General features: G+C 36.5%; 1 protein-coding gene across 1 annotated transcript; it reads left to right on the forward strand.

Annotated features, from left to right (window-relative positions):
* Window positions 1-950: 950 nt before the first annotated feature.
* LOC107002578 (brefeldin A-inhibited guanine nucleotide-exchange protein 1) lies at window positions 951-26,882 on the forward strand. The gene is made up of 11 exons (XM_015200648.2): window positions 951-2,235; window positions 15,776-16,093; window positions 19,605-19,929; window positions 20,036-20,458; window positions 21,380-21,669; window positions 21,943-22,216; window positions 22,537-23,039; window positions 23,134-23,455; window positions 23,911-24,271; window positions 24,675-25,342; window positions 26,124-26,882. The coding sequence occupies exons 1-11, from the start codon at window positions 1,181-1,183 to the stop codon at window positions 26,733-26,735; spliced, it is 5,151 nt and encodes a 1,716-aa protein (XP_015056134.1). The 5' UTR covers window positions 951-1,180; the 3' UTR covers window positions 26,736-26,882.

Consider the following 26,882-nt stretch of genomic DNA (forward strand, 5'->3'; position numbering starts at 1 on the left):
ATAATGTGTCTAATAAAAAGATATGTAATGTATCAACTTGCAACATATAATGTAGCTTTACGAATTTATTCATATACAAAATAATTCATCACAAACAAATTACTATATATTTTCAAACTTACAACACATGCACTGATAAATTGTACTAAACACACATTTCAATTCAAATACAAACATTAATATATGCAAAACATATACAAAATACAAAATATATAATGCATAAACCTACAACACATCATGTAGCAGATGATTTGATACACAACACAACACTACAATATCACAAACCTTTTTTTATCAGATCTTTTAATTCAAAAATTAAAACATTTGCTTCACTTTCACTTTGATATCATTCGTATCTAATCTCAGTTTTTCAGACTGCTGAATGACTCGGTAAGATGAAAATATTTATCTTAAATCTTATCAATTTTGAATGGACATTAATTTTGTAACCTTCATAATTCACCTCGTTCACCCATTTTTTTGAACATCTCAATAAAATTGATATTTATCTCTTTGATCAACAACTTCTTCGAATTTTCTAAGATTATCACTTTTTTTTACATTAATGGTTGTTCAATGAAGAAGATGTAAAGTAGAAATTTAATATTTGTAAATTTATTACGTATTGAGATATGAACTGATAAGAATCAGTTAGGCGTTAATTAAGGAGATTAAAAAAAATAAAAATATATTTAGGCGTATTAAATAAGGAAATTAAAATAAGTAAAATAAATTTTATTTGATTTGTTCTTTTTTAAGCTCAATAAAAAGTTATTTAGAATGTATCACATATAATGTATCCTGACAATAGGTATGTATACGACTACCTCATTTTATAAGGGATTTATAAATTAAAAATTAATTGAAATATGATGTAATTTAAATGTTACACGACTCTTATAATATAATTTATACTTATTTATTTATTATGTTAATAGAATCTACCAAAAAGGCCAAAGGAACAAACACATTTACACATATGGGCCTGAAGCAAGTGTGATCTTCCTGGTACTCTCTTTCATTTTGCGAACACAAGTGCATTCAGATCCGGGCATGTGTCGGTTCTAGGCGTCGAAGTCGTAGGAGCAGAACGCCATTCTTCCTTTGAGATATCCCACCACGAATAGTTGCCGTTTCTGGATTGCAAAGTTCACATATATTGATGAAGAGGTGAGGCAACATGTCAGCATCTCAAGCGCTAGGCGGTCCTTCCCGCTGTGGCTGGGTACTAGGTCCGTCTCTTGATAAGATCATCAAGAACGTCGCCTGGAGGAAACACTCGCAGCTCGTCGCCGCCTGCAAGTCCGCTCTCGACAAGCTTGATTCCGTAGTTGACGACCCTGTCGATCCAGCTTCCTGCACCCCTCTCTATGGTCTCTCTACTTCTGATGCCGATTTCGTCTTGCAACCCCTCATCATGGCTCTTGATTCTTCCTCTCCTAAAGTTGTTGAACCTGCACTCGATTGCTCCTTCAGGTTGTTCTCCTTGGGCTTGATCCGCTGCGAGATCGACACCCCCACTCCTACCCCCAGCCCCAGCCATAACCCAAGTTCCCACTCCCACATTTTCCGCCTAATAGATTCCGTCTGTAAGTGCGGGGCTCTTGGGGACGAAGCCATCGAGCTAGCTGTACTCAGGGTCTTGCTCTCTGCCATTCGATCTCCCTACGTGCTTGTCAGAGGTGATTGCCTTGTCCATATTGTTAGGTCTTGTTACAATGTCTATCTCGGGGGAATGAATGGCACCAATCAGATCTGTGCCAAGTCCGTTCTTGCTCAGATGATGATAATTGTTTTCACCAGAGTGGAGGAGAATTCCATGATAGTGGACTTCAAGACCGTCTCTGTAGCTGAACTCTTGGAGTTCACGGATAGAAATTTGAACGAGGGAAGCTCCATACAGATCGCCCAGAATTTCCTCAATGAGATTGTGGATGTCAAGTCCAAAGAAGGCATTGCTGAATCAAAGTTGTGTTTGCAGTTGGAGAATGACAACAGTGAAAAGAAGGGTGAGCTCATTGATGGAGAGCCGGGTGAAGGAGCTGATCTGAGTGGTTATAGTAAGATTAGAGAGGATGGGTTCATGCTCTTCAAGAATTTGTGCAAGTTGTCTATGAAGTTTTCATCACAAGAGCACGCAGATGACAATATTTTGTTAAGGGGGAAAGTACTATCATTGGAGCTCCTAAAGGTTATCATGGATAATGCTGGTCCTATTTGGCGCTCAAATGAGAGGTTATTTCATTTCTATTACTACATTTGCTGATTGCTTGTATTTTTTTTGTTACACAGTGGTCTGCCTATTGGACTGCTGATCACATGGCCAGGGAAACTAGTTTTGTGAGTCGAGAAGTTAACCATTGTCACCAGTTTGACAATAATTTTTTCCAATTCCTTAATAATTGGAAATTCTATAGTTTTTTGTCTACAATGAAAATCTAGTGAATAAATATGATAGTTTGCCTCCCATTGAAGAAAATCTCTAATGGTGTAGAATGTATTTTTGTTCTTACATGAAGGATGAAGGTTGAAAGAAGTAACATAAGAACTGAGTGGTAGAGCTCATGAAGTTAATATTGTCCTAGAGTGGATTATATTTGTACTAGTTTGCCATTAATACCTTACATTTGTAAAATTTGACCAGATCTAACTCGTGGGATTATACTGGGTATGTTGTTATTTAAGACTTGGTGTATAGATTGGCTTGAGTACCTACTACCTTCCTCTAACACAACTTTCTAGTAACTCTGCTCACAAAGACTTTGACATATTGGAAGAAATTACCTAGTATTTCTTGTCTTTACCAGGATATAAACTCTAGTCTCCACTTTATTGACCACTATGCAACTCTTTGTCTTTACCATGATTATCTTATTATCGTATCAAAATCGATATTGTTTCCACTGGAGAAATATTTTCTTGAAGAGTTTATTAATTTATCGAGTATTAATTAGAGAGGTTTTGATGTACTTTTTTATAGGCCTCCCCCATAAGGCAAAAAGACAAAATGCTTAGTTGTTGGTTCTACCTTTTACAATCCTATATTTCTCTTCTACATCCTTCTCCAAAGTGCTTGGTTGTTGGTGTCAAGTTTTCAAATCCATTTCCCTATCAGGGCCTTGTGAAAAAACCACATCTTTTGCCCATAAGTTCCTCATCTTCATTTTTTGATGAGGTTAAAGTATTTTCATTCATAAACATGGCCAAAATGGCCGTCTACAAAGGTTATATCAACATATCAAGACTTCACAAAATATGATACTCTACAAACTCTAAAACAATAAGTAACTTTCTATTTACACCAAAACAAAATAAGAGATCGGAGACTACTCAACTGCAAGAAACTTGATTCTACACCTGCATAGCTCTCCTATTTCTCTCTCCAAACTACCCACATTAATGCAATCCAAACCACATTTCAGGCCCTTTGTCTTTCACAGTTCTTGGCATCACCCAAGGAGTGCAAAGCCATCTAAGTATATCCCACCATAATCTCATGGTAAGCCCTCAAGTTTCTCATCTTTGTAAGAGATATCGTTACCGTCCAATTCATAAAGGTGGGATTTTCTCATCAGATTCACTTTCTCACTAAAATCCTTTGTATGATCTAATATTTGTGTTACATAGTAGGGAAAGAGTCAAGTGACACTCAATATGTATGGATAATCGGCAAAGTAATCATCTAATAGTATTATGCCCTTGGTCAGTTAACATTTTTGCACCAACTTGCTAACCTTTTTTTAGTTCTTTCTATTACTGTCTTTCTATAAAGATCCCAAAAGTAGACTTGGTTAGTTATTGTTGCTGCACAACCTTGAAGAAGCATTGACTAAAATGATGAACATAATAGTAAATCTGAGAAGAGACTAAGTCAGTTTTAGACTGCACAACATACATATTAATTAGCATACTTTCTACTAGTGCAGGGAAAATGAGCTCATATTTTGGTAACCCTTCCATCATTTAATGGTTGGGTGAGTGACTTTTTAGATGGGTAAAATAGGGGTTTATACCCAAATTAACCTATAGAAATATAGGTATTCATGGGAAAATATGGGTTAAACTTTTAACTTTTATTCACTCAAAATTCATAATATCATCAAAAGTGTTGTAATTTCTCTTCTATGTTCTAATTATTCTTCTCTATAATTGAAAAAGAAAAGTCTTTGACCCTCCGAAAAAATGTATATTATATTACATGTACATTTCTTTTGTTAATTATAATTATATTTTTTATTTGTTTAATTTTATATTGGATAACAAATAAAATTGTAAAGTACACAATCATGTATTATTATTGATATTACATAAAGTGCCTTAAGTACGTTCTACTCCTAAAATGCAAATATTCATTTACTTTGAAATTAAAAATAATTTTCCCTTGTTAGTCCATAAATTTATTTTATATTTAGAAGTCATACGAATATTTTTATGACTTTGATGATACAATAAACTAAAAAAAGTAAGATTTTTTTTTGTGGGGCAGAAGAACAACTCAAATATCTGAGAGTAATATAATATTGGTCCTGTTTGAAGAAATCTATGGGTTGCACATTTATTGGAGAAAGAGTTTTCTTTATCCCATTAATGAAGTACACAACATGGAGGCACTAAATATATTCCTAGGTGGATAAGTTGGGGCTCTCCCAACTACATACCTTGGGATGCCTTTGGGTGCTAAATTAATGTCTTATAGAGATCTGGAGTAGTGTAATAGAAAAGTGTGAGAAGAAACTGAATGACAATACTGTTTGTTGGAGGAAGATTTACTCTAATTAACTAAGTCATAGATGCTATACCTACTTACATGATGTCTTTATTTCCCATTCCAATAGGGGTCATAGGTCACAGATAGATTGGACTGAATCAGTTGGAAGTTCTTATGGCAAGGAACAAGGACAAAAAGGGTTACAATATGGTTAAGTGGAATGATCTGATAATAGAAAAAAGGTATGGGCGTTTGGATATTAAAATTTTGCAGAATCATAGCAAGGCCCTCAAAATTAAATGGTTGTGGAAATATGTTAACGACAAACATCCATTATGGAGAAAAGTCATCAAAGCCAAGTATGAAGAAGAGAATAGGTGGATGACGAAAGAAGTATTTTCCCCATATGGAGTGAATTTGTGGAGATCTATAAGGGCCTGTGGGATGATTTCAAGATCAAAACCAAGATTTAGGTTAGAAATGGGGAAAAGACAAGCTTTTGGGGAAATGATTGGCATGAGATGGGGATTCTGAGGAATATCTACCCAGATATCCACAACTTAATGTTAAATCAACAAAGAACAACTGCGTAATGTGGACACCTGATGGGTGGAAAATCAGTTTCAGAAGATAAGTAAATGACTTGGAAATCACAAGAGCTGCAGATTTTCTTAACACTATTCGCCAGTTTAAAGGAACCCAAAAAGGGGAAGATGAGCTTTTGTGGCAGGGAGTGACGGAGGAACCTTCAGGGTAGGCAAAACATAGAGATGGTTGAATAGTCACAATCAACATAATGTCAATTGGCCCCAGAAAACTATATGGAAAGTGAATATACCCTACAAGGTATCATGTTTTATTTGGCTCCTACCCAAGGAAGCAGTCCTTACACAAGATTATCTTCTGAAAAAGGGAATAATTTTATGTCTGAGATGCGTTTTTTGCGGAGAACAAGCAGAAACTGTTCGACATTTGTACCTTAACTGCAAGACCATATGTCTGCTTTGGAGGCTATTCATAAACCTTAAAGGTTTCTTCTGGACTATGCCACACAAGGTCATAGAGGCCCTTCAAAGTTGGGGTTCGACTGCTTTACAGGTTTTTGCACATTTAGCTTCATGTATTTTCATGTTTGAAGCAACTTTGTTTTTAGTTGTAACCGTTGCATCTTCTTGATGCCTTTCTAATGCAATTTAATTACTTCACCCAAAAATACGAAGTTGGGGTTCTTGCAAGAAGCAGAAGTAGGTGGAGAATCATACCAGCCAACATATGGTGAAGAGAAATGCTAGGTGTTTTGAGAACATAGAAAATAGTATAGAATAGATCAAATTGAATTGTATATTGATTGTATGTTTTAGGTGTAATCAGATTCGGTCTAATGATCTTGTATCTATTATCGATGTGTTAGGCTCATTATAGACATGAGATGGATTTAATTGTAAATATGGCCCTAGTACAACCCATGTACTTTTATGTTTCTATCAATAGACACAAAGTTACCAGTTAAAAAAAAAATTAAATAAAGTATTTTCAATATTTTTCATCTAAAAGAAGATTAAAATATTTTATCCATGTTTAATTCTAACGTGAAGTACTATACTCGTGTAGATATAGGTAAACTTGTATCCAACCCAATTTTACCCATATGAAATATTGACGGGTTGAATTAGTGTCCATTTTATGTCGATTCATTTTTATTTTGCCTAAATTTTACCTAACCCGCCCATTTGCCACCAATATTTCCAGCAATTTTTTTTTGGATATTCTTATGGTTTAACTCTAATTTTACTTCCTCTTATTTCATTTTTCTCCCTTGGTGCAAGTCCTTTTCTCATGCTGCCCCTGTGACTCCCCTCATTTTTCCTCTTGATAAGATCTCATAACTCATTCTTTTAACCTTCCATCTTGATTTTATCTTTAGCAATCTTCTTTCTTCTAATTTCTAAGGTTAATTTTTTTTTGAAATATGTAGCTTTGTATTATATCCAAAAAGTACTGCAACCATTATATACTAATGTCTCCTTTTCCACTTGTGAAGTCTATATTGAGTCTACAACATCAATTACTGATATAGTGTCATTGGAGTATACTTGATTACACTAAAAACATTTCAATAAAATGCAATTTAACTTGATTGTCTGGACATCATTCCCTATGCCCTCGAAACAGTTAGAATTCCTTTCTTTTCAAATAGTCCACCATATACTTGTTAGGATAATTCTCCATATTTTTCTGTGCTTTGCATTCACCCTGCTGCCTCCCAATTCTTCAAAGCCTCTGACACCTTCCTGGGATGCCAGTAGATGCTTTTGAGGTTCAAAAAAATCCTCCATAGTTGTTGGGTATACTTCATTGTAGGAACATATGGTTCATTGTCTCTAATGCTTCCCCACAAAGAAAACAACTAGAGCATAAGGTTATCCCTCTTTTCTTCAAGTTATCTTGAGTCAGAGCAGCTTTTTTGGCCAATAACCATATGAAGCATGAGATTTCATGAGGTATTTTGCTTCTCCATATTTGTTTTCATGGCCAACTGTATGTTTGTTGGTTTGTTCGATCTATCAACTTATAGGCTGAGTTAATTTTGAATTCCCCTCTTCTATTTCCCTTCCACCACATAACGTCTTCCCCTGTTTGTAGCCCATTAAAAAGCTTCCACAGTGTTGAGAAATTCTGCCACTCTTGCTATTTTCCAGTCATTAAATTGTCTTTGGAGAAATTCTGCCACTCTTTTTGTTTCCCGGTCATTAAATTGTCTTCTGACATTGAAGCTCCACCCTTGATTTGTCCATTACTGTGCTATAGTATTGTGCTGTCCCAAAACTATTTTGTGTATGTGAGGGAAAAGTACTTCCAGGTTTCCTTTTCATGCCACTCATCTTTCCAGTATCTTGTCTTGCTTCCATCTTCAACTTTGATCCTTGCATTACTCTCAACTTCATCCCACATGTCTCTTATTGATCTCACAAACTCACTCCATAAGGTGTAGTCACTTCTTTGGTCATTCGCATATCTTCACCTTCATATTTTTCATAGCATCTGATTTTCATTGGTGAACTTCCACAACCATTTTATTCTGAGAGCTTTACTCTGTACCTTCAAGTTATTTATCCATATACCGTTAACCTTCTTGATAGTTATCACTACTTTCCACTTCACCAAATTGAAGCCTTCCCATTCCTTGTTGCCATGCCATACGAATTTTCTCCTGATTCCGTCTAATCTTTTGATGACTCTTGCTGGTATTGGGAACAAGGTCATCATGTATGTTGGCAAGGAATCTAAGACTGAATTGATGAGAATCAGTCTACCTTCGAAGGACAGATTTTGAGTTTTCCATCTAGCCAATTTCTTTTCACACTTCTCCATCACGTCATTCCATATATCAACAGAGTTGGAGTTTTCACCTAGAGTCATGCCCAAGTAAGTTGTTGGCAGATACCAATTTCCCCAGTAAGGATTGTTGCTAGGCAGTTCATATTTGTGACTTCATTGACTGGATACACTAAGCTCTTCCTCCAGACATCCCTTCAAATAGACTTAGTATAACCCTCACAGATATTTTAGTTGTTGTTCCTCAGCATCATAAAAAATTAGGGTATCATCTGCATATTGTAGGTGTGATACCTCCAAACTGTCACCACCCTCTCTCAACATCAAAGCCTTTCAACCAGGCTCGTCTTTGCTGTTTTGATTCTTCTTTACAATGTCCCAACAAAATTTGAAGAAACACATTGTTAAACCACGCGGGCTGGGGCTTTTTCTCCATCACAACACCTCTTCTTTAGAAAAAGGTCTTTGAAGTCAAATCTTGTTCCTCTTGTGAAATGGTTGGGCAATCTATCATGTCGAAACCTGGCCTCCAACTTTTTGGTTTTGAGTGAAGTCTTTTATAAAACTCAATCATAGCAGTCTTGATTTCATCAGGTTTTACAATTTCTTCTCCTCTAACCACTAATTTGTCAATAGTGTTAAATCTTTTGTGAGAAGTTGTCATTCTTTGGAAAAACTACGTGTTGTTGCCACCCTACTTCAACCGCAACACTCTAGATTTATGTCTCCATTTTGCTTCCTCATTTTTACCCATATCTTCCAATTCAACTACAATGGTTGCTCTTACCATCATTTCTTCCTCAAGACAGGTTCCTACATTCTATTGATAGGTCAATTCCTGCCAATTCTTCTAGTGAACTCTTTCTTTTGTTGACCATTTCCTCGAAATTGGTTTTGCTCCGATCTTTTGGTTTCTTCTTGAGCATTCTAAGTTTAACATTTAGCTTGTATCTGGAACACCTTCCATAGTGAACTCATTCCACCATGAATGTACCAATTCCTTATACCCCTCCACTTTTAACCACCAATTTTCAAACTTAAAGTTGATCTTTTAAGTCCTTATCTCCACATCTGAAAGTGATCAGACATTGCTTAAGGAAACTTTTGTCTAATGTTCTTAAAGCTCCCCTCCCACTCCACAGAGAACAAGAATCTATCGAGTCTGGCCGCACTAGGATGATTGACTCCTCTGAACCATGTGAATTTTCATCCACTTATGTGAGGATCATGCAGTTCCATTTCTTCAATCCAGCTTGTAAAATTTGTCATGACATTAGTGATTCTGTTGCACCCTCTTCCTCATCTTCCTCATATTTCTTATTGTGTTGAAATCGCCACATGCCACGCAAGGTCCCCCACATAATTCTGTAACGGTAGATATCTCTTCCCATCAAACTGATTTCTCTTCTTTGGTATGTGGAGCATACACTCATGTCAAGTACCATGTGAAGGAGTTTTGAGTTGAGATGAATTCACAGGTTACAAAATGTTTGCCCATCTCGACTTGAGTCCCCTTCCAGTTCCTATTGTCCCACATGATTAAGATCTCCCTTTGCTACCTCCTGCCTCCATATACCCACATTTCATCCATCTGCATGACCAAAGCTGTTTGGCTAAGTCTTCTACTCTCGTATGTACTTTTATTTCTTGCAAGCAATATATGCCTGCTTCCACTTCTGTAATAAACTTTTGATCAGTACTCTTCTACTATGTCTATTGAGCCCCTTTACATTCCAAGTGATTAATTTGACTTTCATGTATAAGTCAAGATGAATTTCTTTCATCGTTCTTGACCCCATTTACCTCTTCAGTCATGTTAGATTTCAGATTTTTAACTCATTCTTGCCAATCCCTCTACTTTTTAGGGTTGTAATTGTCTTCTCTTGGCCTTTTTTTAATCCGTTTTCCTTTCATCATTTCTCATAAGAAACCTACAAAAGCTACCCATTGGTGTTGCTCTAAAATATGAGTGTTAACCCAATTTGAAGCTTCTTTGTCCACTGCTTCTTGGGTGCTGGGTGATTGAATATTCACAGTCTCTGCGTCTATCATCGGTTGGATTTGTAAATCCCTTTCTGCTTCTTCTGATTCACAAGCCCTTGTATCATCAACTCTCTCTCTGTGAATAATTTATTTCCGCCTCTAGAGTTAGGTCAACTGCTGCCTCTGTTTGCATGTTTGGAATTCCCATTTTGATCTCCTCCTCCATCATGCTTGAGGTGTCGAGTTGTTGTCAATGTCTTCAAGAAATCATAAGGTTTCAAGTCTTTTAATTAGTCTCACATGCTCCTCGCCTAACCACTTCTGCTTTTCATTGGAATTTCAGAAGAAATTGGCCCAATTTCATTTGCAGACAGAATCCAACCCACCTGTGTATATGAGAGATTTCTAAATCCACTTGTACTGGCAAAATCAGAAGCATATGACTTCAGTCTGTCAATCACAAGTTTTACCTTCTTTTCCTTGGGTAAATAATTGAAACCTATTGGACCAAAGAAGCATGTGACTTTATTTTTTATTTTAACGACCCTTGGAGGGGTCAGGGGCTTAGCAACATCCCTAGGCCTTATCATAGATAAACAAAAAGATACATAAAGGGGTACATAAACCTTACCTCCAATCTTAAGGTGGTGCACATGTCAACTTTCCTACTAAGGATAGTCAACTCATCCCCGTAGAAGAGAGATGCTGCCTAGCTTCTATGTACCTACGGAGAAGGACTCCTCTCAATACAGAGATTCTAGGAAGCATAAATAAGGGAGACTCCCCATTACAAGTAATAAGAAAAGGCAAAGACCTAACAAATTACTAGCTAACAGAAAGCCATCAGTGGGCAAATAACTGAAATCTGTTGGACTGTGAAGAATTGGATCCTTTGTCTTATCCAGTGTAAAGCTTCGCTGGCGTTTTAGTCCACATCTGAAATCATGCCGGCACTTCTGATGGACACTTCCTTAGGGATTTTCGAACCATCTCCTTGCACACGAATTCTTGCCCATTTGAGATGGTTATGAAGCTTTACCTCTTCATCTGGTTCGATCCAACCACCACAATGGTTTCCGATGGTCCTAAACTTTTTTTCGACCAGAGGTGTAGAGGACCCACCATCCTAGTCCAGGTTGTGGTGGGTGTATCTCCCTCTTCCACTATTCTAGCCGGAGAAAAGTCTCATTTCAAGCACTCATCAGTCGTCATATTAATTGCATTTGTAATAATCTAGGTACATTTTATTTGTATGCACTAACTTGATGGGGAGTGTTAGAATAGGAATAGGTATATTCAATCCCACTTAGAATAGATATAGGAATAGTCATACGACTAGGAATAGTCATACGACTAGGAATAGTGCACATTTGGCGAGTCGTCAAGTGCCCTTGGCGAGCTTCAACGTGCATATCTGCAATTTCCAGTTAGAATCTTACACTTTGTTTGGATCATTGTTACCCATTGTTTCATAATGTATTGTATTGTGTTGTATGATAGATACAATGTTTGGCTAGATTGTATTGTTTGTTGTTGTTTAATAACATTTTAATTGTTTGTTTGATCGTATTACTGTATTGTAATTTTTAAACTTACTAAAATATCCTTAATTATTCTAGGGTAGGAGGTTTGACTAGATTTAAATAATTAAGATAAAGAGTAAAATAGTATTTTGAAATATTATGTAAATATATAATTGAAAAAAGAAATTAAGTAACAACGGGAACACACCAAATTGGTTGTTCCATAAAATGAGGGTTTTCATTGTTATGTAACAACGAAATTTAACAATACAATATGATACATTTAGGTAACAATCAAAACAAACGTTGTAAGTATAGGAACGATACAATACAATACAATGGATAACAATGATCCAAACATAATGTTAGGGTTTTTATTTATTTATCCCTAAATTGATACTACATTGGGTGTGGGATTTGTGTCCGATCTGGTCAACCGATTTTAGGTACTTTGACCAAAATCGATGGGGAAAGTCTGGACAGTTCTAATGATTTTTGTAATCAATACAAAAGCTAAGGTGAAATTGAAGAAATGGATTACCTTTTATATAGAAACTAGTAAAATTGTCCGTCATTAAAACTAAAACATTATATTATCTTACATACAAGATCACGTAGTAACGAACATTTATAATGTAAAGAAAAATGATAATTATAACATCTTGTCATTTATCCTTCAATCAGTCATCTTTAGTTATTTTATAATTTATCCTTTTGCTTCCAGGTGTGATATTTTTGAGGAATCAAATGAACATCAACCCAAGATATTAAATATTCTAATAAATAAATAATTGTTTTTTTTAACAGGTAACATTTTATTCACACAAAAGAACTCATCAAAATCAATGAGGTGGGATTTACAAACCCCAGGGGGTGCCATCATACTCAAAATCCAAAAAGACAAACTTTCAAAAATTTACAATTGGCTTATAAACTCCACAAGGCTATCTACGTCCTCACTAAATTTTGCTTACACCAAAAATATAAAAGACTTAAGACATCTCTTCTTGATCTCCTGTGAGCCGCTACCCTTTCCTTCAAAACATCTGCCATTCCTTTCTTTCCATAGCGTCCACCATACGCAAGCAGGGATATTTTTCCAGCAATCTTCTTTTGATCCTCTCTTTCTGTTTCCTTGCCAGTGTGTTAGGACCTCAAAAGTGGATTTGGGAATCGTCCAGTTAACCCCGAGTACACAAACGAACATGTTCCAAGATCTGTAGCTATCTTGCAATGCAGAAACAAATGACCATCTACTTCAGTCTCTTGTCCGCACGTATAGCACTTTGAACAGATCTGTATACTTCTTCTTTGTAGCACTTCATGGGTTAGACAAGCTCTTCTAATTACTAACCAAGTGAAACATGCAACTTTCAAAGGAACCTTAATCTTCCAGTTTAACTTCCAGGGCCAATTGTTGTCAAAAGATGATTGGTATTCCTCTCCCAATAACATGACTTAACTGTAAAAACCACTCTGCCGTGCAACCTCCAAACTGGTTTGTCAGGCTCTGTGACAGTGCCTGGAAACAAGTTTGAAGCATGCAGCAGGTCTGCTACTCTTCCAACCTCCCAATCATTTAGAGCCCTTCTGAGTATAAGGTCCCAACCTTGAGGGCTCCACATCTGTGCTATAGTGTCATTCTGCTGTAGGCTGATAATTTACAGATCAGGAAAAAGTATCCTCAGGTTTACATCACCTAACAAGATCTCATTCCAGAAATTGGTCTTCAAACCATTCCCCACTCAGAAGGTCACCTTTGCATTGAAGTCTGGCCATTTTCTCCTGATGGTTTTCCTAATAAATAAATAATTGTTGGTGAATGAATAAATAAATTTTAAAAGGCTGAAAAAAGTGAACAAATATTCTAATTTTAACGTGTAGAAAGTTCAGCCCTACCTTGTGCTTTACATATATCATTTTAAAGTTTCCCAATTAAATGTATCGTAAGTAATTATTAAAATAGAAAAATAAAGGGAGAACATATCATATTGAAGAATACTTTTACTTATTATATATAATTGAAAGGGAAAAATATTACATCAAAAATATTTCGTTTGTTTGGGTGCTATTTAAAAATCAGCATACCTGAGTGATGTGTTCAATTTGAAATTGCACTTCAATTCCAATCGCAGTGTCGATAAACATATCTATTACTTCAAGCATAGTATTTACAACTTGTAGTAAACTTGAGAATCTATACGTACCTCATATTTAATATGAGCAATTAATTTATTGTGTAGTTATCTATGTCTTTGAAATTAAAAGAGGCTCAGTCTAGTCATATTCTTCTATAGGATGCCTGCACAACATCCTTGAAGCCATGTCAAAAATTTATTATTTCTTGTCTCTTTTCCTGGTTCACTCCGCACATCAAGATGCGATAAGGTTTTTAAGGTCTTTATGTCCATACAATGATATACCAAATTTGAATTTTGCTTCAAGATATGGAAGTATAGATCTTCAAGGAACTTTTATTATCTTCGACACTTTCAGTATAGAAAACTTGCATGAATACTCAATTAACGTATGTTATTTAATCTGTACTAACAAATACTTATAACAATAACTTTGCAGAAACATAAATAACAAAGTCTAAAGCATGTACTCAAAAGCAACAATTAATAATAGAAGCATAAATTAATGTCGATAAAAAAACATACGACTGTAGCAATAGAATGGAACAATTTAGAACAAATATCAATTCATATATCAATTCAAAGCTCTAATAAATGAGATTGACCTTCACTCAGTGTTATAAAAAATAATTAACTCAAATCATCAAAGGTGAAGTAAGATTATGGAGAAATGGTAGATTAATGCATGCAACAATGAGAGTATACATAGAATTAAAGAAGAAGCATTGACAATTCCAAAATTAAAAAGAAAATTCTCAAGGTATATCGGTTATATATACATCTGAGCCAATTAACTCACATAGTTTGACCCAATATTTCATTCAGGTACCAGTTGGTTAAACTTAAGTTTGGCCTAGTATTCCTATTTGGAGATCAATTGCTTAAGTAAGTTTGTAGGAGTGCTTATATTTATACACATGGAAGATTTGGTGGAGGCTTATTTTGTAAGATGGTGGTGATAGTTGTGATGATTTTTGAGAGGAGGGGAAGACTAGCTTTGGAAATAAATAAATTAAAAGGGAATCCTTGTTTGTGGTGGCGCCACATTAGGCAGGCCTAGAGTTCTTTTATATATATATATATATATATATATATATATATATATATGATTTCTTGTCACTCCCTTTTTCCTTTAATCTCCTTTCATGATTTTTCTAATTTTGCCACATAGTATCTCATAAGTTAGGTTAGAAAGGAGATTCCTAATTTTGCCACATAGAATCTCATAAGTTAGGTTTTATAACTCTATTTTATATATTTTAATTATTTTTAGGTGAATCCCTGTACCCTTATCCATACATGGATCCATATCCCAAATCTTAAAAATTAAATTATAAAAGATCCAACCTCTAAATCCGCACCCGTACCGCACATGAGTCCGAGCAACTTAGATAAATACGGTCTTTGTGAAATAATGTAGACACATCAATTCAATAATATTCTTCTCTTATATTTCTCACTCTCTTTTAGCCACCTCCTCAAAGTCCAAAGCTAGATGGGTTTTCTGTAAGAATTCATCATCTGTAGGACTTCTTTGTTCTTGGATGGTCTCCAAACTGGCAATTTGGTTGGAGCTCCTCTTTTTGCTGTTTCCAGTTGCCCTTGTTAGTTCTACTCCACTGTTTCAATTTTCCTTTGAGCATTTTAACTTTCAGCTAGAATGTAGCCAGGTCTGCCACTGACTTTGAAAGGGATCCAACGTATTTTCACTTTCTCCTTGAACCCCTCAACCCCCATCCGCCAATTTTCAAGCTTAATTAAGACAACTGGATTATGATCTGAGACCAATTTTGGAATAATTTCTTGTTTGGTGTTAACAAACTGTTCCTCCCATTGAGAGGAAAAAAGAAATCTGTCGATCCTAGATGCCGAGTTGCGGTTTTACCCTTTTCTTGTGTAGAAGTCGTTTGACGAATCTGGGTTCTAAAGAACTGAAGATAATAATATGTTTATGTATCTTTTTTTTTCCGTGAAATATGTTAACGTATCCCCCACCCCCACCCCCCCACCCCCCACAAAAAAAAAAGAAAAAAGAAATGCTGAGATATCAGGTTTACTTATGGCTCAACTTTGTTTTTTAAGTACAGGTTTCTTAATGTTATCAAGCAATTTTTGTGCTTGTCGTTGTTGAAGAACAGTGCACTATCTGTGATGACGATCTTTCAACTTCTTTGTTCAATATTCAAGAACTTATTATCAAAATATAGATCTGGGTTGAAATCAGAAATTGGAATCTTCTTCCCCATGCTCATCTTGCGTGTGCTGGAGAATGTGCTTCAGCCTAGTTTCTTGCAGAAGATGACTGTTTTGGGATTGCTGGAGGAGATATCTAAGGATCCTCAGATTATCATTGATGTATTTGTCAACTATGATTGTGATGTCGATGCTCCTAACATATTTGAGAGGTATTTTCTCTCAATTCTATATTTCATCTAATGGTTTAGTTAGATCATATTAAGTAATGGTTTAGTTCATCAGTCATAACTACTATTGCATTCATTTTCAAGCTTCTAAGTTGGTTATCAACATTTATTTGACATTGCATTAATTTTCAAGCTTCTTAGTTGATTTTGATATTCACCACATAAAGTCGAACTCTTGGTCCTTGAGTCATATTATGTTTTTGGTTACAAGAAAATGTTTCTCTTTGTTGTCAGGTATGTACTGGAATATCAAGTTCAAGATACAACTTGATTTCCGAGTCTTCAATAGTTTTTTGCTCGGTCTATCGATTTGCCTCCCAAGGTTTACTTAGTTCCAAAGTTCTTCTCTGACTCTCCGAGTCTTGTTGTGCTCGTTACGTGACTAGTGATAACTTCATTTAGTATATAGAAAAATCACGCTTCCATATTAAGTTTAGACCATATGCCTCTAGGTTTGGCTGTAATGGTATGCGAAGGAGGATGGGACACACCTTAGATCATAGGCTAAGGGCGATGGACTTCGGGGTAGGGTGGTATAGTGCTGAGCTAGCTGTCAAAAGGAACACTGTCTAGCAAGATGTACACCTAAGAAGGAATAATTGAAGGCTAAACAAAGCGGTTTATGGGAGGGTGAAGGGTAAAATAAGGGGGCTAATTTCCCCGAGTTTGAGGAATTAGAGAGTAAATAAGGGAAGAGAGCGATCTAGAAGAAAAACATTGCTGGTCACTCCATTCTATAAGGGAAGCTGTAGATATCTTCTCGTTGGTTAGTTCTATAACATTTACCCTTCATTATGGTAAAAATTTTCTATGAACATAACACTATTAACACTCATCAATAGTGTATTGGACAACATTCCTACCTATTTTATGTCTCTACTCCTTATGCCAGCTGAGGTGAAACAGTGACAGGACAAAATCAGGAGAGATTTTCTCTGGGAACCAGCAATGTTTGTGGTATTTCTTTATGGGCCAAAGTCACTTTGCCAAAACAATATGGAGGATTGGGGATCAAAGACTTGGATTTACATAACAAGTATATGCTATTGAAATGGCACTGGAGAGACAATCAAGAGGTGGCTGACTTGTGGAAGGAAGTGATCCTAGCAAAGTATGGTAGTGATGGTCATTGGTTCTCTAATAAAGTCAGTACCTCTTATGGTACGGTGTCTGGAGAGATACAAGGGAACTGTGGGAAATATTCTTCAGTGATGCTCAGTTATGGGGGAAATGCGGAACATATTCTGTTTAGGGAAGATATTTGGCTAGGAGACATTCCTCTAATATGCTTTTCCAAGCATTTTCCAGATGGCATCTAATCCAGACTCAACCATCTCACTGTACAGGGAAGACAAAGTGTGGAATTTTCCCTAAAGAGAACTCTTAATGACTGGGAGTTGGAAGAGGTTTTTAGTCTCATGGCCACCATTCAGACTAGTGCAATCAACCGTCAAAGTAGGGACAAACTTATCTGGAGAAATAGCAGGGATGGATCCTACTCAGTTAAAGCATGCTACCTTCAAAAAAGCTCCAAAAAGACCTTAATTGATCAATGACCATGGAAATTAATCTGGAGAACTAAGTTGCCACCTAAAGTTATTTGTTTCAGTTGGATTACTCGAAAAAACCCTTGCTTGATTCAGAATAATCTCATGAGGAGGAAATTGCAAATAGTCACAGATGCTACATGTGCTTATGCAACTTATAATCTATTAATCACCTGTTCCTTCATTGCACAGTTGCAACAGGACTATGGACACGTTCTTCTCAGTTTTTGGACTCACTTGGTTCATGCCAAGATCATTGAGAGAGGCTTTTGTGTGTTGGAGTTCTTTAAAAGTTGGGAAGTCCATCAAGCAGATCTGGTCTTTGGTTCCAGCCTGTATTTTGTGGTGCTTATAACAAAGGTTGTTTTAATGGCATCTGACTCCCATCTCTACCCTTAAAGCAAGATGTTTGATTACTCTTTTTGGTTGGGTTAATCTCTCTCCTGTACTTGGTGTCTATTTTTCCTGGAATTTATCGGTTCCATAGATCTCTGTAGTTAGCTGTTTAGATAGCTTTTTTTCCTTTTCGGGAGCTGATGTTTTCTTTCTTTTGTAACCTGTGCATCTGCTTGATGCTTTGTTAATGACATTCTTCTTACTTCATCAAAAGAATCATTTCAATGTATCACTCTGTACTCCTGTTTACAAGCCTAAATATTGAATTGTTTGCATTTTGACTACCACAATCCTGTCTAATCTTGTCCTAAAACCCTACTCTCTAGAGTGCTTCTCCATAGTTAAAAGTTTTGGTTGACATCCTCATTTGTTTCATCGGTTAGCCTAATTATCTTTGGCAATAGTCAATACTGGACCTTATCTTGTATTCTGTTAGAGAAAACATCTCCCCAATCTCCGAGCTTCTATCAATCAAACTACTGTTTTCAACTTTTGAGATACTTACAATTACAATCTGGAATCGTCAGACACTTCCATTTGTATTTCCTCTTTCTCTTATCTGAGTAGTTCACGATCTCTGATGAATTTTCCTACTGCTCCTTCTATTTGGAAATCTAAGGTTCTATTTAAAATGGAGGTTTTTGTGTCCTAATGCTGCTTCTAAGATGGTATAATTAAAAAAATCTTAAATCAAAAGTATGGATTGGTGCCTCATGTGCAGGTAGGGCATTCTAACTTATTTCTGAATTATCCTTTGGCTAAGAATTATATCTGTTTAGGACTTCTTTTTGTAAAAACACACTTTTTTAATTTGCCCCTAGGGCTTTGGTCTAGTGACGTGTGATGTGTGAGTCATGCGCATGCCATTAGGTCGAACCCTGTTGCAAATGAAGTCTAATAGTCAAATGGATAAAGAAAGGTTGAGGGGCAGACCCATTATTCATCTAGAAGCGTCACTGACCCTGGGATTTCTCGATTATAAAATAGTGTTGATGGTTAGACCATTAGGTTTATAAGTTCATAAGTTAGATATTCTCCCACTTTGAAGGAATATCATATGTATTGTGTTTGACACCTAAAATAGGCATTTCTTTATCAATGCATCGCCTCTCATATTTGTGTGTCAGAGAAAGTTACCAATTTCAAAAAAATAAAATAAAATATTTCTGTGTCAGAGATCAGAAATAGGATGATTATCTTATTGTCACATAGTTCAATAAAGAATATGAACTCAAACCAGTGAGTTCAAGAGTAAGATTGTTGAACAAATTACTGTGGTATTGTTGGTATGGCTAGAGCTTGCAAACACAACTTTATAAGCAGTCACTTTGAATAAGACTGGAAGCATGCCTCCTTATCCCTTGCTTGGCTACAAGTCAATACTTTTTCTCTTTTGCATCAATGCACATGCATGTCTTTTCTCTTTTGCATCAATGTACATGCATGCCCTTTCTCTTTTGCAGCAATACAAATGCATGGTTTTTCTCTTTTGTATGTTTATATCACCTAAATTTAATTAAAACAGCTTTAATTCCATCAGATATTTGCAGGACTGTTAATGGTCTTCTTAAGACTGCTCTTGGTCCGCCTCCCGGTTCCACTACTACGCTGTCCCCAGTCCAAGATATTACATTTCGCTCTGAATCTGTGAAATGCTTGGTCACAATTATTAAGTCAATGGGGATGTGGATGGACCAACAATTGAAGGTAGGGGACCCTAATCAAGATAAGGTGTCTGATCATGAAGTTTCAGAAGCGGCTATCAGCGTTAGTGAAGAGGGTAACATAGACTATGAGCTACATCCGGATGCAAATTCTGAATTTTCTGGTGCTGCTGCCTTGGAGCAACGCCGTGCTCATAAATTAGAAATACAGGTTTATCATCTTGCATTAGCACATTCCCTTAATTTGCTGCTTTTATACACTTTGTGTTACTTGAGATATGGTTAAGTACTGACAACTCTAAATGGATCAAATGCAGAAAGGCGTTTCACTGTTCAACAGAAAGCCTTCAAAGGGTATTGATTTCTTAATGAGCACCAAAAAGATTGGGAATTCCCCAGAAGATGTAGCTTCTTTTCTGAAAAATACCACTGGGTTGAATCCAACCATCATTGGTGATTATCTGGGTGAAAGAGAGGAGTTTCCTCTGAAAGTTATGCATGCATATGTTGATTCTTTTAATTTTGAAGGTATGAATTTTGGTGAATCAATCAGATATTTCCTTCGAGGGTTCAGATTACCCGGTGAAGCTCAGAAGATTGACCGTATAATGGAGAAGTTTGCTGAGCGCTTTTGTAAATGCAATCCCAACTCTTTTACCAGCGCAGATACAGCTTATGTGCTAGCTTACTCCGTGATAATGCTCAATACAGATGCACATAATAGCATGGTGAAAGATAAGGTATCCTGGGAATCTCTCTGAAGTATTTCTTATAGTTGTATGATTCACTGCATGTATTCTTGAATTCTACCATTGTTGTCTACTACCATTCATTTCTAAAAACTAATTGTCTTTTGAATACTACTACGTTCGTTCATCTCTTACCCTTACGGGTGTTCTCATTTAGAAGGTTATGCATGGATTATTAATGAATGGATCGCAATGCAGGAACAGTAATATAGGGATTTTTTCTTGTATGATGTTAGTTTGATATGTTACAAATTAGTATACAATGTATAATTTAAAATGTGTTTTACTTTTTAAACAAAATGTTTTTTTAATAGGTAACAACTTTGTATTATAGACCAATGCTTCAGTAGTACTGAAAATGCCCTTTACGAAGAAAATGTAAAAACTGACAGCTAAGAAAGTGAACAATTGTAACAAAAGTATAAAACTTCTAGGATTGATTCTGCATCTACAGGGGAACTCTTTGAACACCAGGAACAGATAAGCAAAATACAATCTGTTTTAATCTTATGTAAGGTGCTACTTCTGTCCTAAAAACATTTGGAGTTCCTTTGTTTCAAAGAGGTCCACCAAATGCAAGCTGCAATGTTCCTCCAGTAGCTTCATCTTGCCCCAATCCTAGCTTCATCCCAGCTAGAAAGAGTGTCAACAATTTTGCTAGGCATTGTACTGTGTATGCCTCTGAGACTGATGACGATCTTCCATAGTTGGTCATTGATTCTGCTGTGTAAACACAGATGACCAACCCTGTCCAGTATTACTAGTTGGAGAGTGTAATTTTTTGTTTGTCTTAGTGTTCATATCAAGTGTATGCACCAAGTCATCTTAAATTTGTTATGCATGTAGATGATACTTATAAAATAGTGGGATTGGTATTTGCTTCTCTTTTGACTATTGTATTTCTCCATTTAGATGACAAAAGCTGATTTTATCCGGAACAATCGAGGGATCGACGACGGGAAGGATTTACCTGAAGATTATTTGGGTGCTCTTTATGACCAAATTGTGAGAAACGAGATAAAGATGAAAGCAGATTCTTCCGTGCCACAAAACAAGCAGGGGAATAGTCTTAATAAGCTGTTGGGCTTGGATGGTATACTGAATCTAGTATGGAAGCAGAGAGAGGAAAAACCACTGGGTGCAAACGGAGTTCTCGTGAGGCATATTCAAGAGCAGTTTAAAGTAAAATCTGGAAAATCTGAGTATGATTCAGTTCTACATATTGGCTTATGAATCTACTTCTCGTATGTGCTGATTGTATGATGATAGGATTCTGAATCTTTCTTTATCATCTGCAGACAAATTAGTTTTTCATTTCGATGAATTGCTGCAATGTGTAGAACTATGTATATTGTGTGTGCATAGATAGGGTTTAGTTACACATGATGTCAAGCTGGCCTCATGAGTGTTCGTATCACGGATTTTCTCTTTTAGGTGAATAAATACAGATAAACTTATATCTTATCCTGTTGCAGGTCTGTCTATTATGTCATTGCAGATCCAGCTATTTTGAGATTTATGGTAGAAGTCTGCTGGGGTCCCATGCTTGCTGCTTTCAGTGTCACCCTAGACCAGAGTGATGATAAGAATGCCACTTCTCAATGTTTGCTAGGGTTCAGGCATGCTGTGCATATTACAGCTGTGATGGGTATGCAGACGCAGAGAGATGCTTTTGTCACCTCTATGGCAAAGTTCACTAATCTTCATTGTGCGGCCGATATGAAACAAAAAAATGTTGATACAATGAAAGTAATTTCCATTTCCTTGATTTCTGTCATGTCATTTACAATCTTATGCCCAGACAGTGATAATCTGTTGCAGATGAAGAGTCCCATGAAAATAAATGCACACCATTTACCTTTTTTGAATAAAGATTTTTTTTTTATTGATGTGGGAAGAACTCCCATGTACATACATACACCAAAAGGTAGAGAGCCTTTTTGGTGCACTACAAAGAAACCAGTAACAAGAAACTATTCCTCAATTATAAAAGTCATGGTCAACTCAATCAAAAGCTTTTCTACTAATCTGAAACCATGCAGAATAACATCCTTTTAATTTCCATGCAGACAATAATGTCAATTGCCATTGAAGATGGGAATCATCTTCATGAAGCGTGGGAGCATATATTGACATGTCTATCTCGATTTGAGCATCTGCAGTTGCTGGGGGAGGGAGCGCCATTTGATTCCTCCTTTTTTACTTCCTCGGGCTCTGAATCTGAGGAAAAAACATTGAAGTCAGCTGGATTTCCATCTCTGAAGAAAAAAGGGACACTCCAGAATCCAACTGTTGCTGCTGTTGTTAGAGGGGGTTCATATGACAGTGCTGCTGTTGGAGCTAACTCTCCAACATTGGTGACTCCAGAACAGATAAATAACTTCATTTCAAACTTGAACTTACTTGATCAGATCGGCAACTTTGAACTAAATCACATATTTGCTCATAGCCAAAGGCTGAACAGTGAAGCAATAGTAGCTTTTGTCAAGGCCCTTTGCAAAGTTTCAATGTCAGAACTACAGTCTCCGACAGATCCTCGTGTATTTAGCCTTACAAAAATTGTTGAAGTTGCGTAAGATTCTGTCTGTGAACTCATCAAATTATACCTCACAAAGACAGAAAAGTTAGAATTTGAATATGATGAAAGTATGATCTTGATTTTGCAGGCACTATAACATGAACCGTATCAGATTAGTGTGGTCCCACATATGGAGTGTTCTTTCAGAGTTCTTTGTGGCTGTTGGTTTGTCAGAAAATCTTTCAGTTGCAATTTTTGTTATGGACTCATTACGACAACTTGCTATGAAGTTTTTAGAACGAGAGGAACTGGCGAACTACAACTTTCAGAATGAATTTTTGAGACCATTTGTTATTGTTATGCAACAAAGTAATTCTGCTGAAATCAGGGAGTTGATAGTTCGTTGTATTTCTCAAATGGTTCTGAGTCGTGTCAATAATGTAAAATCTGGGTGGAAGAGTGTTTTTATGGTAATTATCACATCCTTAGTTCAAGTGCTTACATTTTTTTTTAATCATTAGCAGCTGCTGACAACTAGAGTATTGGTAGCAATAGAATTTCCTCTTCTTTTCAAACTGCTTTAAAATGCTTTTTCTTGAGCACCTCTCTACCTCCCAAGGTAGGGGTATGGTTTGCACACACACTAATCTCATCCTAAGAAAAAGAGACTTTAGAGGCTTGTGGTCTAAAATAAATCTTTGATATTTTTGTGGCTATATATCATTTCATTAAAGGTAAAAGGGTTTTTTTTTAAGTTGACTTGCTTCTAATTGTGGAAAGGTGACATTTTTTTTGGGATAGATCAAAAAGGAAGGGTGCGACATAAATTGGAACAGAGGGAGTAATATTTAACCGTATAGTTGTCTTTTGGTTGGTACTGAAACGGAACCTGGGATGTGATAGGCCTTTATACGCACCTTTGCAGGTTTTTACAGCTGCTGCTGCAGATGAAAGGAAGAATATTGTGTTGCTGGCCTTTGAAACCATGGAAAAGATCGTACGGGAGTATTTTCGTTATATCACCGAGACTGAAGCATTGACTTTTACGGATTGTGTTAGATGCCTCATCACCTTCACAAACAGCAGATTCAACAGTGATGTCAGCCTCAACGCTATTGCTTTTCTCCGTTTCTGTGCTGTCAAACTTGCAGAAGGGGGCCTTGTTAGCAATGAGAAAAACAAAAATAATGATTCATCCATTCCAGTGGCCGAAAAAGAAGCTTCAGATGGGCTAATCTTCACAGATAAGGATGACTATATGTCTTTCTGGGAGCCTCTGCTCACAGGTATGTTGTTGCTTTTTTTTCCCCATACTTCTACCTTTCTGGAAACATTAAACCATTCTTATCAGTGAATCCTGAAGAGTTGTATCATGCAGTAACAAGTTGCTAATGCAGCAGGTTGTCCTTACACTTTTGTGGAATGACCAATTTTCTATGCCAAATTAGTTCACCTCCTTTCTGCATAATAACCTTTAAGACTGGAGGACCCAAGGAAATTTGATTATGAGAATATTCTGAACTGTAAATGAATTTCATAGTTTAAAAAATTGTGGACTGCACATGTAAAGTCTTAGTCATATGGACGTCTAGATATAATAACCTTCTAACTGGAATATCAGAAGTGGCAGTTTTCTGTTATAGTAATTATCCCCATTTATATTTACTGGGAAGTTCCAAACTGTTTCAGGGTTATCTAGACTGACTTCAGATCCTCGATCAGCTATTAGAAAGAGTGCATTGGAAGTTCTGTTCAACATCTTGAAGGACCACGGCCATCTCTTCCCATGCCTATTCTGGATTAATGTCTTCAAGTCTGTAATCTACCCAATATTCAGTCCAGTAAATGATATTCCAGAAGCTGAAGTGAAATATGACCAGTCATTTAAATCTAGATACACACCACCAGCAGATGGATGCTTATGGGACTCTGAAACTTCTGTGGTGGCAGCTCAATGTTTGGTGGATTTGTTTGTTAATTTCTTTGATATTGTGAGGTCTGAATTGCCTAGTGTAGTCTCTATAATGATAGGATTCATAAAAGGTTCTGGCAAGGATCCTGCAGCTACTGGGGTAGCTTCTGTGATGCGGTTGGCAGGGGATTTGAGAGGCAAATTCTGTGAAGAGGAATGGGAAGTTATCTTTCTAGCTCTGAAAGAAGCTTCATATTCCACTCTACCCAATTTTCAGAAGCTTTTGAGAACAATGGACAACATTGAGATATCTATTAGTGATATGGAAACATCTTCTGGGGCTGGATTGGTATATGATGAATCAGATGATGACAACCTGCATACTGCGGGATATGTTGTTTCAAGGATGAAGGACCATATAGCAGCTCAGTTGCGCATCATACAGGTTCTTCGTGCACCTTTCCCTACTCACTGCATATATTGGCTCTGTGTATACTTGTTAGTCACCTTATTTGGTGTTGTTTCCATGGTCATTATGGTCAGAATATTATTCATTAACATAAGATGCACGTTGATCTTTTGAAGGGTTAAAAACATGGATGCTCATGGGCATTTTTCTTTGTGCTGTGATAATTCTTATTCTCTGCTCTGCATTTTCTAGGTAGCCTGTCCTTGTTTCTTCAGAAACTCTCTGACTTACATAGCAAAAACATGCAGAATGAGAACTACCAGTCTTAATGCGCTTATTAAATATGGAAAGATGAGAAGACCAGCATAAAAGATAATCTAGTCCGGGGTTGAGTCTCTAATGGGATCGATGGGTCTGTGTTTTGATACCAAGTGAATAAATGGACATTGACCCTTAATTGCCTAAGTCAATATAAGACACTACAATCCATTCCCTCTACATTGCCAGCCAGTAGGTGTGACAATATCATGATTGAAAGTTATAAAATAGGAATATACATAGTTCATGCATTAACCTTGGGGTAATTCTTAGCTTCCTTTCTTTATCTATGAACTGTTTGGACAGGTATGTTAAGAGTTTCCATGTTCTCTTACTTTCTACAAGTTCTTGAACAATAGAGTAGTTAACAAATCAAAGTAGGATGAACTAACTGTTTACAGAAGAGTTATGTGAAATACACTGTTGGCATCATCAAATTAGAGAACAACATGATTCACCTTGCTTCTTAATTATTATGTTGCTAATTTTTTATGTACAGGTTTCATCTGATCTCTACAAGATGTGTCGGCAATCAATATCAGTTGATACTGTCACTGTCCTCCTTGGAATCTATTCAGCTATCACTTCTCATGCTCAGCAATTGAAATCTGAGAAAGTTGTACAAGTGGAGCTGCAAAAAGCATGTTCTATCCTTGAGATACCAGAACCTCCGCTGGTAATTTTTGAAAATGAGTCCTACCAGAATTACCTCAATTTCTTGCATGAGTTGCTTGTGAGCAATCCATCATTTGTCGAAGAGAAGAATATAGAACCAGAACTTGTGGGTGTATGTGAAGAAATTCTACGTGTATACTTGGAATGTGCTGGGTTGAACTCTGTCAAGAAGAAACCAGATGATAAGGCAATATACCAGTGGAATCTTCCCTTGGGATCAGCGAAGAAGGAAGAACTGGTAGCAAGGACTCCCTTGGTTCTGTCAGTACTACGCATTCTGTGCAGTTGGCAAATGGATTCTTTTAGGAAGTACATTTCTCAGTTGTTCCCATTAATGATAGATCTTGTTCGGAGTGAGCATAGCTCTGGAGAGGTCCAGATTGAACTAAGCCATTTTTTCCAATCCTGTATCGGTCCCATTATTATGAAATTGTGATCTATGCCATTTAGTGAACTGTTCTTGGGTCAGAATTTAAAATCTGGTTAGGGTAGATCCCTTCTACTTGGAAGCTTTGTTTTTATGGTTACTTACATGAACCTCCTTCATACTTTAACATAACTAGATAACCTCATTTTAACCTAA

This window comes from Solanum pennellii, chromosome 1, assembly GCF_001406875.1.
Source record: "Solanum pennellii chromosome 1, SPENNV200".
In the NCBI taxonomy this organism is placed as follows: Eukaryota; Viridiplantae; Streptophyta; class Magnoliopsida; order Solanales; family Solanaceae; genus Solanum; species Solanum pennellii.